This window comes from Pipistrellus kuhlii, unplaced genomic scaffold, assembly GCF_014108245.1.
Source record: "Pipistrellus kuhlii isolate mPipKuh1 unplaced genomic scaffold, mPipKuh1.p scaffold_m20_p_14, whole genome shotgun sequence".
Classification (NCBI taxonomy): domain Eukaryota; kingdom Metazoa; phylum Chordata; class Mammalia; order Chiroptera; family Vespertilionidae; genus Pipistrellus; species Pipistrellus kuhlii.
In genome coordinates this window covers 38,901,474-38,920,583 of record NW_023425449.1, presented here as the reverse complement: position 1 = coordinate 38,920,583, position 19,110 = coordinate 38,901,474, and the positions used below count along the sequence as shown (strand labels likewise).

The following is a 19,110-nucleotide window of genomic DNA, read 5'->3' as shown; positions in this document are numbered from 1 at the left end:
TCTCCGGCCTCCTCCAAGCTGCACCCGCCGGCCGGGAGCGGCGGGAGGATGGGGTGCTGCTCCCGGGGCGGCGGGGGCTGCGCCCGGGGAGAGGCGGGGGGGGGGGGGGGGGAGTGCGGGCCCCGGGCGGAGGGGCGGTCGCGGGCGCCGGGGCCTGGCAGCCCGGCTGCAAGTTTCCACCCGCGCGCGGTTGTGCAACAGCCGCGGAGCCGGAGCCGCGGGCGCCGCGGAAAACAAGCCGAGCCCATAAACACAGCCACGTGGCCCCGCGCCGGGGGCCGGGCTAAGCGGGCGGCTCTTCCGGCAACAAAGCCGCAGCCAGCCGGCGGCCCGGATAAATAGCGCGGCCGGGACCGCGCGCCGCAGTCCGCCAGCCCCGCGACCCTCCCCGGCTGCAGCGCCCCGCGCCCTCCGCCCGCGCCTGCACCCCGCTCCGCTCCGCACCCCGACACCCGCCTTCCGCGACCCCGGTCCCTGCAGCCCGGTCCCCGCGGCGGATCCCCCGCACCCCGAGCGCCCAGATCCGCCCGGGCGGCGCGAACCCGAGGCCGCGGGCCGGTGCGGCCCCCGGGCTGCCGCGCGGGGCCATGCCGTTCCTCGGGCAGGACTGGCGGTCCCCCGGGCAGAGCTGGGTGAAGACGGCCGACGGCTGGAAGCGCTTCCTGGACGAGAAGAGCGGCGGCTTCGTGAGCGACCTCAGCAGGTGAGCGGATGTGCCACCACCGCCTCCTCCCAGCCCTGCGACACGGCCCCCCGGCTGGTTTCGGGGGACACGCGGGCGGAGGAGTGGGAAGGGGTGCATGGGGGTCAGGCAGGCTTGGAATAGGGTGAGGAGGAGGAGACCCCGGCCCGGGAGATGGGAGGGGGGTGTCTGGTGTGTGCAGAGGCTGTGAGAGCACGGGATCCCGGGATGGGATGTTCCTTGCGGTTCAAGGTCAGCGTCTGCAAGCGGGCACCTCTTACGGGACCCTGTGCATGGGAGGGCGAACGCAGATACGCTCCACACACACTCAAATGTAAGCACACAACTGGAGGGGTGCCCTGCCTTAAGGACAGCGGAGTGGCGCAGTTTGCAAGTGTAGGGGCGCGGGCGAGTGGGACACCCCGGGGGGCTGGGGTGGCGGGGCTCCCGGAGCCCCAGCGCAGTGGGTGCATCAGGTGACGGCATTGGATGAGGGTTCCGGCCCGAGCGCCGCCAGGCTCTTCCTACGCAGAGGCGACCAGAGCGGGCTGGTGGGAGGATGAGTAACCAGGAAGGGGCGGCCAGATGGCCCCGGGCACCGGCTTGCAGGGCTTGCAGGGCGGGCGGGTGGTCAGGAGTGGGGGCTGCAGAGCGGAGCAGGAGGAGACGGGGAGGAAGGTGAAATCCACAAGTCTCCTGCTGCTGAGACGACCAGCCATTTGCACCTGTTTCCTCCGTGGCGCTGTGGGTTGCTGTTCTTTGCACAGGGTGTGCACCCCTGTGTCAGAGGTGCTTGCCAAATGCAGAAAGCCCGCCTGGCTCAGCTGAGCGCCTCGAGGTCCCGCCGCAGCCCTGTCTGGTGGGAAATGCGAGGCCGCTGAACCAGGAGGTCTGCGTGGCTAACGGCACAGAAGCGCTGACTGAGGTCTGGTTCTTAGCCGTTGACTCTCAGATCCCTGGCATTTGGCCCAGGCGAGGAGAGCAATGAAAGTGGGTCCCGGGGCGGGGGGGGGGGGGGGGGGGGGGGGGGGCAGGGGGGGAGGTCTCTGCAGCCGGGTCACCCTTGGGTGCCTTATCCCCCCCCTCTCTGGTTAAAACCCCTGCCCTCCCTCCTTGACTTGACCTCAATGGGCAGTTTTGTAAGGGTCAGGTTCCCACTTACAGAAACCCGTGGTTGTTTGGCTGGCCTCTTGACACTTCATTTTAAGAAAACTACCAAGAAAATAACAGGTGATTTTGACAGCTTGACCTCCAGAGCCGCCCATCTGCATGTGATTTGTAAAGCATCACACTCTTTGTCTCCCAGTGGGGGAAAACAAAAAACAAACAGTATTTGATATTGAAGGCCTGTCCGGAAGAGACAAGACACATTGACCTCTATGTTGAAGATGCCTGTGGGCAGATCCTAGGCAGGTTGGGGAGCATTGCAAAGAAACTTTATTTATATAAAATCAGATATTTACTTTCAGAAAAACATTGTGGCCCTAGTTGGTTTGGCTCAGTGGATAGACCCTCGACCTGTGGACTGAAGGGTCCCGGGTTTGATTCCTGTCAAGGGCACATGCCCTAGTTGCCAGTTCCATCCCCAGTAGGGGGCGCGCAGGAGGCAGCTGATCAATGATTCTCTCTCATCATTGATGTTTCTGTCTCTCTCCCTCTCCCTCTCTGAAGTCAATAAAAATATATTTTTAAGAGAGAGAGAGAGAGAGAGAGAGAGAGAGAGAGAGAGAGAGAGAGAGAGAGAGAAACACAAAGATCACCTGTTCTCACCAGACTGTGTCTTTTGGGAACTCCGGTTACCAATTATGCCTAAATTATTCTGTCCTGCAGAGAAGATTCCTTCCTTCTTCCTCATGCCTCAGAATGATGACCTAATATTTGGTACTTTATTTCTGCATAACAGTCCAGATTCTTTCTAGAGAGCCATGTCTCAGTGACTCACCCAAATATAATTGGTGGGAAGCAGACCACTGGGTTCAGCAGGAGAGGGTTCAAAATAGGGCCTCTGGTTCATAGAAACGCTCCCTCTGTCCCTGCTCCAGACGAGGTGGCATCACTCCCTTTCCCAGGAAGCAGGAGTGCCTCTCTCTCCATCACATGGGAGACCTGAAGGTGGTTCTAGCTTAGCACAAACTTACACCCAGACAGAGTGCCCTTCCGGAGTCTCCTTTCCTTCCTCCCACTCCACTCCCTCTGAGCCCCAGCTGGCCCTCACCGTCATCATCACAACCGGTGATCCATACAGCGACTGCCTATGGCTCTGGGCTGAGTCAGAGGGCAGGAATCCCTCGGTAGCTCCTAGCAAAGCAGCTGGCTGGCTGTTTGTTTGTGGAGCCCTGTACTTTTCCCCCCAGCAACTGTAAACAATCCCTTCCTTGCTTAGCATGAGAAGTCTGCCAACTTCTGAAAAGAGGCTGGCCTTCTGAGACCCGAGTTTAACGTCTCAAATATCCTCACTGTTTTTTTCTGTCTTCGTGATGTTTCCCTGTGATGTCAGGTTTGGGCTGAGCGCCCGCCTCCCCAGGTGAGGCTGAATGCCTCTCCTGTTAGGAGGGAACAAAAGGCAGTCCCTTTCAGAAAGGAAAGGGGAGGTGTGGGGGGGGCAGGCATTGTAGCACAGAGGACTACAGAGACAGGGTAACTTCTCTTATTCCGGGGCCCATTCAGCGGCCTGCCCCAACAAGCCCAGGGGTGAGGTGTGCCCTGGGAGTGTTCTGCCTGGGGCTAGTGTTTAGTCCTCGGCCCAGTGCACCTTCCCTGGGCTCCGCTGGCCATGCTCTCTGTGACCCGAGGCTCTGGCCTCCTCCAGCCGCCGAAGGTCACAAAGCCCACTGCTGCCAAGTGCCCTGAAATGAGATCACGGAGGATTTCAGATATGCCTGACGCAGGGCCCCTTCTCAAAAACCACGCAAGACAGAGGAGGAATGACAAGTGTTACATTTGGTGAGACAGCCCTAGCCGGTTTGGTTCAGTGGATAGAGCGTCGGGCCACAGACTGAAGGGTCCCGGGTTCTATTCCAGTCAAGGGCATGTACTATGGTGGCAGGCTCATCCCCGGCCCCGATCAGGGCAAGTGCGGAAGGCAACCAATGTGTCTGTCACACCGATGTTTCTCTGTCTCTCCCCCTCTCTCTAAAAAATCAGTGTAAAAATATCTGCGGGTGAGGATTAACTATCAATAAATAAATCATAAAACCTCAAAACAAAACAAAAATTTTGGTGGGACACATTTAAAATTCAAAAAAAGAGCTCAGAATGAGTTGGGTGATCCAAAGAAGTGCTGGTAGAGGCACCTGAGACAGCCATTCTCACCAACAACCCCCCTCCCTACCCCTCCCTGCCCTCCCAGGTGAGCAGTCTCAGGGGAGCCACAGCCACCCTCTCCAGGCCTCCAGGCCTGCAGGTGAAAAGTTCAACGTTGCTTTCCAGTATAGCTGAGGCTGAACCAGGAAGCAGGAAGTTTACCATGGTGCCCTGGATGAGTAGGGCATAAAGAAGAGAAAAATAATAGTTGAGATTTTTATGAGTGTTTACTGTGAGCAAGGCTCTGTTCTGAGAGCTTTATACACTAAGCAGGTGGGTTGTTGTTTTTTTTACCATGCAATCCCTGTACTAACCATATACATTGGACAGTTTGGGTATGCAGCTCGGCAAATGAGCATAGAAATCTCATTGGCCTTCCTCTACCAGAGCCCGTCAGAGCAGCCAGCGCTTTCTTAAATGGCCTGTGGTTGCAAACAAAGAGAAATAAGGCTTTTACTTTTCTGCCCCTCCCTTTATCTCTGCTGCCAAAACAATCTTACTTTGAAATCTTCCCACCTTTTCTGAACTTGTCTTCAAGTATCTTGGAATGTGTGATGGTCTCATAGGGCTGGGAGAGGCCTTCTCTCTTATTCTAGGCCTGTGCCTGTACAAATCAGCAATAATGAGACGTGACTACAAAACAGCAACAGACTGGCTGTGGTTGAAGTAGGCAACCTCCGTCAGTGGTTTGGCTTTTATAAATAAATAAATAAATAGATAGATAGATAGATAGATAGATAGATAAATAAATGTAATGGGTTCCAGAATGGTGGTGGCTCTTCTTGTTAAGTAAATAAGTAAATAATTCTGTTGTAATTTCCCATTGGCTTTGCATATCCTTGAAATGGACATAATTGAACTCTCAAAATAGTCTCTGAGTATATTATTGCTTAAAAGAAAACATATAAGCAGGCATCATACATAAACCCCATAACCATACTTTCTAGACCTTCCCGAGGGGGGTCCCAGAACCTAATACCCAAGAGAAAAGTACACAGCGTCCGCTTTGGTTCAAGCTTCTCCACATTCTACAGTGAGAGAGCATCATCAATTATGTCAGAGTCTTCTGAAATGAGCCTTGGGAATGAATCACTCGGGCTTAGGGCAGGTTATTGTCATTTCTTTGAGGAAAGCAAGGGCTTGCATTTTTTTTTTTTTTTTTCAGGAATGTTTTCAACGAGAAGAGAATAAGGTGAAATATAAATATTTAAAACTTCCGAGGAAAGGTCCCAGTCTACGGCCGGGGCTCTGAAACGTTTCTGCTGTACCTTCCATGTGTGATTCAGAACAGCACAGCTTTGGTTTACATGTGGGATTTAAGCTCTAGGGTTTTCTCTGTGGTGCGTGCGTGTGTGTGTGTGTGTGTGTGTGTGTGTGTGTGTGGTGTGTGCTTCCTTTAAAAAGAAGCACAGAACGGCCTGCCTGCTTTCTAAAGCTGTTCTCGGCCTTGGTACATCGTGGATCAGTCAGATGACTTTCCATTTTCCCCTTCTCCTCAACCTTGATTGGAATTCGTGCGTTAGCTCTAAGGACTCAGAGTTCTGCCCTCCCTTTGTTCTGCCCCTCTCCTGCTGCAAGTGGACAAACACACACTCATGTACGACACAAAGTTGGCCCAAAACACTCACCCTCGGCTTCAGGAGAAAGTACCTCGGAGCGAGGACATTTCTGCAGCAATCTCTCTGAAACCTAAAAATACCCAGACTCTCAGAACGAGAAGAAGAAGGCTAAAGATATTAGGAAGCTCAGTAAATGGTATTAGCAGGGCCTTGCAAGGGAAGATTAACAAACGATTGGTTATCCATCAAGCTTATCCCGATGAGACTAGACACACTGAGTATATTGTTGGAATTGTCACGTGCAAGCATTTTAGCAAGTTACTCATTGTACTCATTGAAGTGCTGTTTGAGAGATCATTGTAGCAACAGGGTACTGGGACTTGCTTCAAATCCTCTTTTCTACCATTTGCACAACGTCCACAGATTGGAGAAAATACAGATGTGGCTGATTTGACTCAATCGGTGTTTGTCAAAAAAAAAAGATATAAATCAAATCACATTTTAAATTTAGCAGAAGAATTCAGGGAATTGTAAAGAACTCTTAATACATTGGTGGTGTCATTTTTGTTGTTGTTGTTGTTGTTTTTAAATTTTATTTATTTTTTACAGAGAGGAAGGGAGAGGGATAGAGAGTTAGAAACGTCGATGAGAGAAAATCATCGATCAGCTGCCTCTTGCACACCCCTTACTGGGTATGTGCCCGTAACCAAAGTACTTGCCCTTGACCGGAATCGAACCTGGGACCCTTCAGTCCGCAGGCTAACGCTCTATCCACTGAGCCAAACCGGTTTCGGCAAGTGGTGGTGTCGTTTTTTTTAACACCTAATTTATGTTTTACTCCTTGGCATTCTAAAACCCACCTTGCATATACCTACATACCCCAGGGGGTTGGAGAGCTGGAAACCTACCCTCCCATTCTACCTCAGTATTTCTCCTGCTTCCCTTCCGTGGAAACACTGCAGAGATAGGCCTTGAAGGGACATTGTTTCGCAGGTCAGCACTCTGCCAGCCCTCCCGAATGGTGGCTCAGCCTAGGAGGGAACGATCCACGTGGCCCAGGCTGACCCTGCGATTCCTCCAGTGACCTGGGGATTGGGCAGTTCTGTCTGTTCAGCCCTTAGAATGTGTGAGCTGTGAACTCCGCTTGTTTCCTTTAGGATCCAAGGTCCTCACCTCGCAACCTGACTCAGGGGGTTAGTCCATTACATGAAACTGAACAGCTAGCTCGGTCTCCTAGAAATGGAGTCGGCCTTAGTATCGTGGATCAGTCAGATGACTTTCCATTTTTCCTTTCTCCTCAACCTTGATTGGAATTCGTGCGTTAGCTCTCAGGACTCAGAGTTCTGCCCTCCCTTTGTTCTGCCCCTCTCCTCCTGCAAGTGGACAAACACACACCCATGGGTGACACAAAGCTGGCCCAAAACACCCTCGGCCTCGGGAGAAAGTAACTCCGAGAGAGGACATTTCTGCAGGATTTTTGTAAATGTGATCACGTGTTAAAGGCTTACAGAGGCCTGGCTGGTTTAAAGCAGCTTGGGTGCCCGTTCAACAGGAGAATTGTGTGGCAGGTGAATTCTGTCTTTTTGAAAAGCAGCTTGGGGAGGGTGCTTTTGCAAAATGAGGGCATTGTGCATTACAGGGATACCGGGAGTGGCCCCTCTCCTGCTCCCTCCATTCATCCTTTTTGCTTAAAGTAATATTGTGCTCCCTGTGTGGAGGGTGCAGGGCTGTGAGTCCAGTACAATGGCAGGCACTGTTGGAAATTCAAAAGCAGCAGAAGCCCCCATCCCTGCCTTCCACTGAGCTGTGACACTATCTGATCCTGAAAGAGGGATGTCTGTGCCGGGGTAGACCTCTTAGGAGGGGTTTTTGTTGTTGTGTTTGAGAGGCGTGTTTTATCACCAGTAAGCTACTTAGGGAAACAGCTCGTGTTAAAGTAAAGCTGTTAGAGCACTTCCTTTCTTGTCTTGTTTTTCCTAGCTACTGCAACAAGGAAGTCTACAACAAGGAGAATCTTTTCAACAGCCTCAACTATGACGTGGCGGCCAAGAAGAGAAAGAAGGACATGCTGAACTGCAAAACCAAAACTCAGTGTAAGCCCTCCGCTGTGGCCTGAGAACCCTGTCTGGAGATGTCACGGTTGGCTTGGGGAGGGCGAAGGGAATCTAACAGTTCGTGTGAGACATCGCCTCGATGTTTACTGTGTCATCGACGGAGGATGCAGGGACCTTCGCACTCAGAAACCTGGCTGTGCCTTTTACGAGCGAGATTAATGTGCTCTTTATAGCCTTGTTTATAAAGTCCGTTGCTAGCTGAGGTGTTTTGTGTGGTTTTTTTTTCTGCTTGTCACTTAATATTTGACATAGTTAACTTAGTTATGATACAGCGATATAGTCAGCTGAATCAATTCCAGCGCAGGCTGTTGTTTTGAACTGTTCTGATGCTCCGAAAATGGATTTGTTTCTCCCTCTTTCCTTGTGTAAATATTAGTAACTCTTCTGGATGCTGTATGTGAATATCAAAGGAGAGCAGAAAGTTCTGTTAATAAGCAGGAATGACAGGTCTTTAGTTTAATCCACCTGCACCGCAGGGTTCCCTTGTGTTATCTGCTTTATGTCTACTTTTTATGACCTTGCACAAGTTGTAGGCTTGGCATATAAAACGAACTTGTACTTGGGTGTTAGATTTTTTTTTTAAATATATTTTATTGATTTTTTACAGAGAGGAAGGGAGAGGGATAAAGAGCTAGAAACGTCGATGAGAGAGAAACATCGACCAGCTGCCTCTTGCACACCCCCTACTGGGGATGTGCCCACAACCAATGTACATGCCCTTGACCGGAATCGAACCTGGGACCTTTCAGTCTGCAGACTGACGCTCTATCCACTGAGCCAAACCGGCTTGGCAATTTTTTTTTTTTTTTTTTTTAATTTGGAGCTATGAGACATTGAATTTAAGTATCAAAGATTTGGAGTGCTTCAGACAAAGTAAATTGTAATTCTGGTATCTATACACTACAGAAATAGGGCATTTGCAGCCTCTTAGATTATCCGTAGAGTTTTTGTATTTTATTTATTATTCATTTATTTATTTATTTTTGTCGAAACTTTTTACACTTTGGGATAAATGAAAAAGAAACAAGTTTAAAATCTTGGGCACGTTCAAACTGAGTATGTTTTCTTATTGTCTCTGTAGATTTTCACCAAGAAAAATGGATCTATGTTCACAAAGGAAGTACTAAAGAGGTGAGCATCATCTGTTATTAAAGAGGACGCTTAGCTTTACACCTTTCCCTTTCCCGGCAGAGTCGGGGGAAATGGAGCAGCAATGTTATTTCAAATCATGGCTGTCTTCTGAGGGGTGGGTGATGGCGAGGAGCAGCCCACTGAGCAGCCAACCATGAGAATCTAGGGCTCCAGAGAGAGAAGCAAAAGCCACTAGTCCCCCCCTCCACCCCCATCACTCAGTAAGATAACATACATAAAAATATGTATAAAGATGCCCACCTCAAATTTATTATTATGAAGCTCAGGCCTTTCTGCCTCAAGACAGTGCCTCCTTTTTGTTCTAAGATCTCTTTAGATTTCAACTCAGTTAAGTTTTAGCCCTGGGAGGGCTAATCACTGAATAGAGCAGACTGATTTTTGCCTGATCCATGAGAGGCACCGAGCTGGATGTCGAAGGGAACAAGACTGTAGTTGACACACTTGCATGACACTTTACATAAGCTTTGGGCATACTTTCTCTGCACAGGCATCATGTGCTCAGACAACTAGGATACAAGGCAGTAGGAGCGGATGACAGGCTTTCTGTCATTGGAGAACATCTGGTTCCCTCTGTGATATGAGACCCCAAAGGGTCAGGGATATACCCAGATACCCAGATACCTAGACCTGAGCTGGGACTCTGAGTCAGGGCTCTCTACTCCTTATGGGTTCGTAGGTCAAAGATCAAAACTTCTTTTTAAAATAATAATAATAATAATAATAATAATAATACGTTGTCATTGATTTTAGAGAGAGGGGAAGGAAGAGGGATAGAGAGATTAAAAACTGATGAAAGAGAGACATTGATCGGCTGCTTCCTGTCACTCCCCCTACTGGAGATTGAGCCCATAGCCTGGCATGCGCCCTGACCGAGAATGGAACCATGACTTCCTGGTTCATGGGTCAGTGCTCAACCACTGAGCCACACCTACTGGGCCAAAACTGTTTGCTTCTTCAAGGAGCCTTAAAAGCCCTTCTGGCCAAAACCCGTTTGGCTCAGTGGTAGAGCTTCCGCCTTCGGACTAAAGGGTCCCAGGTTCGATTCCGGTCAGGGGCATGTACATTGGTTGCAGGCACGTCCCCAGTGGCGGGGGTGCAAGAGGCAGCTGGCCAATGTTTCTCTCTCATCAACATTTCTAGCTCTCTATCTCTCTCCCTTCCTTTCTGTAAAAAATCAATAAAATATATATTTTTAAAAAACCCTTCTGATGGTCAGGAAAGTACTGAGAGAAGTACCGACGATGCGAGGCAAGGTAGTGGGCAGAGCTGGCAGGCAGGTCTGCTGCCCCTCCCAGGAGTGTGTTACCATGAAGCACCTGCCACCACCTCACACATCACACACCAGCTCCTCGCCTCTCCCTGGTGGGCGGCCACTTTTGAATTTCCCCGGCTACTCCGTGCAGGGCACAAGGGCCCAAATGGTTCAAGTCACGAAGAGGGGTGTTCACCTGTGAGTCACTGACCGGAGCAGCTGCCAGCTCCACTACCCCCATATCTGTGGCTCCGGGGGGTCCCAGGAAAGGCATGTCATGGCACAAGAAGGGAGAAAATGGTCATGGTTACCTAGGATAGGCACCAAGTGTATTCCGTCCGGTCTGGGTGGATTGTTCTGGAATAACCTCCGCATCCCTCTTCTCACGTCCAGCGCCACGGTTATTGCACGTTGGGGGAAGCTTTCAACAGGCTGGACTTCTCCACCGCCATCCTGGACTCCAGGAGATTTAACTACGTCGTCCGGGTAAGTCCCGGGACCCCGAAGGCTGACCCAGCCTCTCTCTCAAGGGGAATTGTCTTTTCGGGTTGTCTACAAGGAGTTCCCCCCAAAGACGTAACTTGTTAAGACCCTGAGAACTTGGAGGAAAGCAGACATGGACCCCTCAACGTCCCCCTTCCCGACGTACTTCAAGGTCGTCTGTGGGTTGTTAGGGTGTCCCTGAGAGTGGCCCCGACAGAGGACAGGGGACAGGTGGGATGCCAGGATGCTCAGTGAGCCACTCCCGGCCCCCATGGGTAAAAGGGAGCGGGTTGCAGCTAGCCACAAGGCACCTTGGCTGGTTTCAGAAACCTTCTGCACCTCTGCCTGCTCCCACCGTCCACGTCCCTGTCCCACTGCGGCTGCCGCAGGTGAGCCCAAGGCTTTCTGGGTCCCCACCACGACCCTGGGTGAGGTCAGAGCACCTCAGGGCTTCCTTCCCACGACTCCCTCTCACCTCCACCCTCATATGAGAGCAGGAGTCAGGCCTGTGTTTACCCGAAACCACCTGCCGGGGTCAGTTGCTTTCCCTTCGTTTTTAATGAGCTGTCTCGAAATACCAACGATGATGATAGAAAAGCAAGTACTAGTGAGTCTAACCTCGTCCTCCAAGTCAGGGCTTCTTCATTGGTTTAGGATTGTGTGTTTTTGTCGGCGGTGCCGCCCCGGAGGGAGCACTGTTTGGGTTTTAGGCTCGGGAGTAGGAGGGAGCGTGGGCGTGGGTAGGTTTGGTTTTTATTTTCTTCTCCCCGGGGTTGTTGTGCTCCTCCGTGCCATGTCACTGAGTCAGATGATTGCGAAGGCTCGGCCAGCGCGGTGACATTCAGGCCCCCTGGAGGCCCGGCTCGTTCACCTGTCATCTGGGCAGATGCAGGGCTGCCGGCCCAGCTGACCTGATGAAAACCATGAAGTCCTGGTTCCATCGGGCCCAATCTCAGGGACACCCTAAGGGGCCACGTGAGCAGATCTGTCCACTCTTCAGCTGAGCCCTTATGCCAATCCAAAGGTGCTGAACATAGGAGCCCATCTCGATAACGTTCGTGTCACTCGGTGTGACTCTGTCACTTCAGGGAGGTCACGGCGGCCTGCAGCCCGGAGCAGGCTGGCTGGAGACAGGCCAGGAAGGTCTGGACACTATTGCTAAGAATATGAATAGTTTCCATCCCCTCAGTGTTGGAGCCAGATCTGATGTCTTCGTTACAGACTGGTCAGCAACGTGGCCGGTTTTCAGACGGTTCTCCTTCCCACCTGTTATTCCTTTCGCAAGAAATAGAATTACAGAAAGGAGCCAGGATCGCAACAGGGAAACTCTGTTTCATGCAATCGTGCATTATCCTCCTTTATCCTTTCAATAATCCTACGGCGTGTAGGTGCTTTTATGACCTCTGTTTTAACAAAGGGAGGTGTAGCCCAGCAGGTGTGGCTCAGTGGCTGAGCATGGACCTATGAACCAGGAGGTCACAGGGCAATTTGTGGTCAGGGCGCATGCGCAGGTTTTGGGCTCAATCCCCAGGGTGGGGTGTGCAGGAGGCAGCCAATCCATGAGTCTCTGTCATCCTTGATGTTTTCATCTCTTTCTCTCACCTCCTTCCCTCTCAGAAATTAATAAAAATATATTTTAAAAAATAAACAAATGGAGGTGTAGCAAGATAAAACGAGTTTTCTAAGGTCATGAAGTTACATAAGTACAAAAGGAGGATCTGAAACCAGCACAGTCCACAGTAAGTTTTATGCAAGTGGAGGACTGTCAGTAAAATGGCCCGGGGTCAGAGGATTGAAAGCTCCTACCGCCTTCACTGTTTCAGCCTCTCTCTAGACTCAGTTTCCCCCTCCGTAAGAGGGACTCAGAATAACCCCCGCTGCACAGGGTGGCTGTGAAACTCAGTAACGCATTGTATATGGAAATGCTCTGTAGGCCAGAAACTTTTATGCAAAGTCAGCTGCTGATATTCATTGTTAAGTTGATAAAAAAATGTTTTTTCTGCTTTAAAAATAATAGCTAACTAGGAGATCTTGCAGTTGACTAGGACTCAGCAGGAAGAACCTGTGTCTGATAGTGTCTAAATGCAAACTGTCTCATGAGCACTTTCTCCTAAATAATTTTGAAGTGAGAGAAACCGCCCAATACGTTCAGCGTTGTTAGGTTCCGAAATAGTGGAAAAATATTACTGTTTTGGAAAGAACAATCTTTTTTTCCCCTTCCCTGTCAGAGCCCTCTGTAATTTGAGAAATAATATGTTATTTTTATGAAGAGCTTAAAACAATTTAATGACAGGCACTGCGTTTTGAGGCTTTCTTCTGGGGAACTCAATACACGTCTCATACATTCTTCTTATCCTTAAACCAACTTTGCAAAGTGGCTTGCCAGTACCTTCTCCCCACTTACTACTTCGACCTAATGGTTTCTTGATGCTACAGCAATTTCTTAGTTCCAGTAAGAAGCTAAACCAACTTTGAAGGCCTTAAAAAAATGGTTTTATTCTCTTTAAAGGCAAAGTCCATTTCTTAAACATGTTGTGTTCCTGCTGGCTGTCATCTCCAGAAAAAGAGACGCAGAGGGAAGCAAAGAGATGGCCAGCGCTGCTATCTCAGAATGTTAGCATTTTTATCAGTCAGCACGGGAATTTGTGGAAATTTTGGAACCAAACATTTTGAATACAAATTGCAGAGGTTTTATATTTTTTAATAGAAATGGCATTTGTACCCCAACTGACTTCAAGCGACACCTGTTGACATTATCCCCTTCCCCACACACACCCAATGGCTTGAATGCTATTTTGACTGTGAGTTTTAAAGATGACTTGAAGTCTTCAGAAGCAGCAGCTTACCGTACTCGTTTATGAATGGTCACTTAAAAAAAAAAAAATGGTTTACACCATTGCCTCAAGACCAACACATTTTGGAAATTCCCCTTGTGGGGGGCATGACTGGAGAGGATCCCAGGAGCTGGGCTGGTGGTGGGGCTCAAACTGGGGTAACCACAGGAGGGAAGTGCTGACTGACTCACCAGGACCCAGAGAAAGTGAGGACCCAGTGAACTGGGCGGGGCTCGGAGACCACACACTGCTCATGGCTCCATGAGGTGAGCCTGCTGTGACTGTGGCCCCAACCCTGGCTGCCCGTTAGAATCACCTGCAAAGCTGGTCTACAGAAGGCCACCTCAGCTGGGGCTGATGGCAATAGCTGACGTGGTGCCAGGCATGGCTATGAAAATGCATCCACCACGTGATCCCAGTGTATTTTCAACTTTACAAGCTCCGGAACTCCTTGGGGGCCCAAATGGTATATTTTGCACACTAGGTTTTTATTTTTATTTTTTTATTTTTTTAAATACATTTTATTGATTTTTTTTTTTTTTTTTTTTTTTTTTTTTTTTTTTTTACAGAGAGGAAGAGAGAGGGATAGACAGTTAGAAATATCGATGAGAGAGAATTATCCATCAGCTGCCTCTTGCACACCCCCACACTGGGGATGTGCCCGCAACCAAGGCACATGCCCTTGACCGGAATCGAACCTGGGACCTTTCAGTCCGCAGGCCAATGCTCTATGCACTGAGCCAAACCCGTTTCGGTATATTTTGCACACTAGGTTTTTAAGTAGACAGTGAGGCAGGCACACGGGATGCTTCAATGCTAGGATGGCCTTTGACCTGGTCCTCCCGGCTCTCTCTATGGAAAGAGACTGTGGCCACATCGATGGTCACCACAGATGCCATGTGCAGACCAGGAAGGTCCTGGAGAGCCCTGCCTCCCAGTTTCCTGACTGGGATGAGCTAACCCTCATAGCTATCGGGTCAGGAAGGACAAGCGAACACTGTCCACTCCCTCTGTCCCTCTGCAGCAGAGAATCACAACCTACACCCGTGCTTATTCCTATTTTGTCCCTGCATCAGCACCCCAGGTCCATTTGGATATTTCCAGCAACTTATGCATTCCTGCCCCCTCCTAAAAGCCTCTTCCAAAAACATGTTTCAGTTTAAGTTGACTGGCGGTTTGGCAAACACAGGCTGAAACAGGGCACCATGACTCAGATACAAACCCAATGCCTTTCATTAAGGCCGTGCTGTTGCCAAGCCCCTGGTGGGGCGTGATGTGCAGGGGCAGCCAGCCCCTCTGCCACCGTGACCTTGGATTTAGTGCTGCACACATTCGGTGGCCGGCCTCCCCGGGAGGGCGGGTGGCCTCTGCCTCTTGGATCTTAAAACTGATGGTATCTTTTTCCGTTGCGACTGAGAAGCTGGGATGAAGGGATGAAGGGAAGGGGTCAACGGAGTCCAGATCAAAGAGCCATGAGCCCATTTAAAAACGGCTCACAGAAACGGTAGGGAATCGTGAGGACCCTCTGCAGGGCACCACCATCGGTGAGGGCACAGGGCTGTCTGGCCATGAATGCCCATCAGACTGCTAGCGATTTTCCAGGACAAAGTCTGCGTCTCTTGGTACTCCTGGCCGCCTAGGTCGGAGTAAGCGTTGAGATAAGCAGAACCTGCTGTGTCTGGGAGCCCACAGAGGTGGGGACACTCACTGACAGGAGGATGTGACCACAGAAGTGAGGAAGTGTGTGTAGAAGTGGGGGCTGCCTGAAGAAGTGAGGGTGCCCACACAACCACAGGGTCACTGCAGGAGTAGGAGGGTTCCCACAGAAGTGGGGGCACCCAAAGAAACAGGGGGAGGCTGACAGACGAGATGGCGGTAACTTTGACCATGAACTCCTAAGAGTAAATAAGTAATGGAAACATGTGCTGTCAATGTACGTACACTCATGAATTCAGCTTGCAAATCACATACCTTTGGACAGTGCTGGTCGTGGTATTTGCTGTTGTGCTGCTGTGAGGATTAAACTGACTACAAACAAGTAAAAGGCATTCAAACAGCACCTGGTGCATTCAACAAGTATCCGTGGTTGCTTTTTCTGTTATCTTTAGGGTCCTAATTACAGGCATCAGAAAACTCTCAAAAGTGGAAATTAAAGATGAAATAAAATATACAGATTGATTTTTTAAAATTCTTTCCCATCCTACTTTGGAGACTGCTGGACCAAAGGTGTGCCCGTTTTTTGTATGACATTTTTCTTGAGGACTCAGCATCTAAACACATTCCACCACAGGTTCAGAAATACATTTTAGACTAAAAGTACCTAGGTTTCTAGGCTACTCCAGATGCTCAATACAAGGGTTATTCTACAGCAGACAGGTGAGCAGAGTTTTAAGTTCCTGTTCAGCACTTTTCTCCCATTCATGGCGAGAGGCCCCTGAGAGCATTTGTTCTGAGTTGCTGTGATTGAGGGTAGGACAGAGGGTTATTTTACGCATCTGTGACCCAGGATCCGAAGGCCCCTGGAGTCCACTAAAGAAAGAGCTCTCCACTAGCCAGACGTTAGCAGCATCCTCTTGCTAGGTCCCCCTACCTAGCAAATAGTTTGGGGCGAATGCTTTCAACTCCCTAACCTGTATTAAACCCATAACCCTAGCATTGCCATAGCCATTTGAGAATCATGTAAGGCCTGGCCCCTGCTCGTCAGGAGCTTCTGGGCCTCTCTGGGGAACAAGGTACAGCTACTGACATGGCACGTTGAGTCTGGTTCTGTTTGGAGAGTGGAGGGGGGAGCACTGGAGACAGCATCGCAGAAGAGGTAGAATCTGAGTGTCTCCTTCCTTGGAAGATGGCCAGGTGCAGAGGAAGGTGGGAGGCTTTGCAAGGACAAATGTCCCGAGGAGAAACCTGAGATGGGAAAGAACAGAAGAGGAAGGGAGTGATGGTGGGCCAGGGGCTGAGGGCCACGTGACATCCAACCTCATAGCATCAGAGGGTAGAGGTGAGGGGCGCTGGAGGAGATGGGGAGTCCAACTTAAGCAGGGACATGGAGTCAAGCAGAGCTGTTCAGACTGATGCAACAGAGAGCAGGATGCCACTGCAAGTTCAAAAATATCTGGACGGATGGAAGGCAGAGGCGAGTTTCTCTCGGCGGAGAAGACAATTAATCCGTGTAAACTTGGCCCTCCTTCTTAGGATCTCCACGCCCTCAGTTAGAGAGATGTTTCACTTGCAAATAATATTTACCCAGGCTTGACATGCCTGCAGATTATTAATGTAGCCGAAAAGTTTCCCTCTTCCAGCTTGTCAGTGTTCAAGCTCAAAGTCAGGACAAACCTTTCCAGGTTTTTAACTTGTTTTAAATTTTATTTATCCATTAAATAAAGTACAGAGCACTCGGTGCAGGCAGAGGCAGTGCCTGATGTAACCAGGAGTTTATTGCAAGAAACACTATCTTCCTGTGGGCAGCTGGCATGGGCACTGGGCATGTGAGAAATGGCAGGGGCTTTCTGGAAGCTACTTTTCTACCTTGGATAATCCTGTGGCGTGTTTTCCAATCAGACTTAGGATTCAAAGCACAGAGCACACCGTCATAGGAGATGAAGGGACTTGGGGATAAATTATGTTCTTAACAGTCTATGCAAAATGGACTGTCCGCGGGCAATAGCCTGGTGGTTAAGCTTGGTGTGGTTTTGTTTCAAACTAACAGGCAGCTGCTATTTTTTGTTGATGCTTCTGAAGCCCCAGTTCTTTAATGTCCCTCTAGAGCTCAGCTCCTTGCCTTGCTGGAAAGTACCTGTGATATGGGGCATCAGTCTGGGACCAGACCCCCATATGGATACCCGCCTGACAAGTCAGACCATCTACCGTTGACCTTGATTGTGTCACGCGACCATCGTGAGGAGCCACCTCCTCTAGAGCAGGAGGAATTCGGGCATACTGTTTCCCAGGGCCCTTCCAGCTATAACACTCCTTGATTCTAATCTAATGTATCAACAAATAAATATTGGGTGTGCCAGGTTGGGGTAGAGGGATAAACAAAACAATCTCTGCTGCCTTGAGATTCAGATCCCAACTAAACAATTAGTAAGTAAGTAAGCAAGGTCATGCCAGATAGGTATGAGGTGGAACAATGACGAACAATGAAACCGTAGTAAGACAAAGATGGCTCCTGGGAGGTTTCCACATAGAGGATGGTGGGGGAAGGCAGCTCTGGGCAGGTGACATTTGCACTGAGACCTGGGAGATGGGATGGAGCCAGCACGTGAAGACGGGCAAGGGCAAAGGCTGGGAGGCGGGAATGAGCCTGTTCGGGGAACCTGTGGCAGGCTGGGTGGCCGGAGCGGAACCAACTGGGGAAGCAAAATGAGGCTGGAGAAGGAGCAAGAACCAGTTCAGGCCAACGCCAGTTTGGCTCAGTGGGTAGAGCGTCGTCCTGCAGACTGAGGGGTCCCGGGTTCGATTCCCGTCAAGGGCATGTACCTTGACTGTGGGCACATCCCCAGTAGGGGGCGTGCAGCAGGCAGCTGATCGATGTTTCTCTCTCATCGTTATTTCTAACTCTCTGTCCCTCTTTCTTTCTCTCTTTAAAAAAAAAAAAAATCAATAAAATATATTTTAAAAAGAAGAAGAAAATAAAGAAAGAAAAAGAAAAGAATGAGTTCAGGGAGGGCCTTGCCATTCATGGGAAGGAGATTGGATTTATTTATTTATTTTTAATGCAAAGGGAAGCCCTTTGAGGGTGTCAAGCAAAGAAGTGACATGAGCTGATTTACTGGTTAAAGATAAACTGAAGGGAAGAGAAGAGAGGAAACCTGCTTTTTGTGGGTAAAGTGAGGAAGGAGGGAAATCTCTTTTCTGCCCAGTTATCTTCAAAGTGTGGGTGATACCCACTCTGAGATTCGCCAGATGCTGTTGCTTGCAACTAGGTTTTTTTCTCCTACGTGTCCAAACGAGCATGAGCCAAAGCACAGAGGCAGGATGTGGTTTCGGTATGCGGTGACCACCCTCTCTTCCTCCGGTGGCCCAGAGCCATCCCTGGTACTGCACAGCTAGTCACTGCAAATCATGCTACATGCCCCACAACCCACACGGTGGTGACACCATGGAATTCAGGAGGAGCCGAGAACCGTCCTCCTCCTCCCCCTCCGCCCTCCTGCCTCTCCTTAAACACGGCCACAAATTCCCGGCACCTGGGCTGAAATCTGCCCAGCAGAAATCAACAGCCTCTTCCAAACAAGACATTCTTCTCCACTCTCCTTTTCTCTTGTGGCAAAGAATCCAATTGGCTAAGCCAACTTGTTAAATCAATGGCCAAATACAATTCTCCTCTCCTAGGCACACAGCTCCCTTGACAGAGAGATCAATAAATCCTGTCCTCTTGACCACGAATTTCACACAGTACTAACCTACTTGTTGGTTCTGGGCCCATTTTTTCATGTGAAAAATGGGTCTAAAATATTTACCCAAGGCTAATAAAGGTGTTATTAACACTTTCTGGGTATTATTTCCCCCTTAATGTTAAAAGCTGATTACCTGTCACAAGGTCATATTGATATAAAATTCCCAGATTCTGTTTCCCAGAACATAACCATACATGGCATTGCTACTGATTTTAAAGTTTAGATGCAAATTTGATTGGCCTTGAGAAACTGAAGTTTTTAAGCTATCAAAATACATGTCTCCGTTATATATATATCTGTGCTCAAGTGCTGGCTCCGTCACTTATTACTGC

At 49.7% G+C, this 19,110-nt stretch overlaps 1 protein-coding gene across 1 annotated transcript in view; it reads left to right on the top strand.

Moving 5' to 3' along the window:
• Positions 1-230: 230 nt before the first annotated feature.
• The window catches only part of FBXO32 (F-box protein 32), a 36,944-nt gene continuing 18,064 nt past the window's right edge, over positions 231-19,110 (top strand). Inside the window, exons 1-4 of the mRNA XM_036437201.2 lie at positions 231-703; positions 7,525-7,637; positions 8,740-8,789; positions 10,456-10,548. Of these exons, the coding sequence (XP_036293094.1) occupies positions 588-703; positions 7,525-7,637; positions 8,740-8,789; positions 10,456-10,548 (372 nt within the window). The 5' untranslated portion in view covers positions 231-587. The remainder of the gene's footprint in view (positions 704-7,524; positions 7,638-8,739; positions 8,790-10,455; positions 10,549-19,110) is intronic.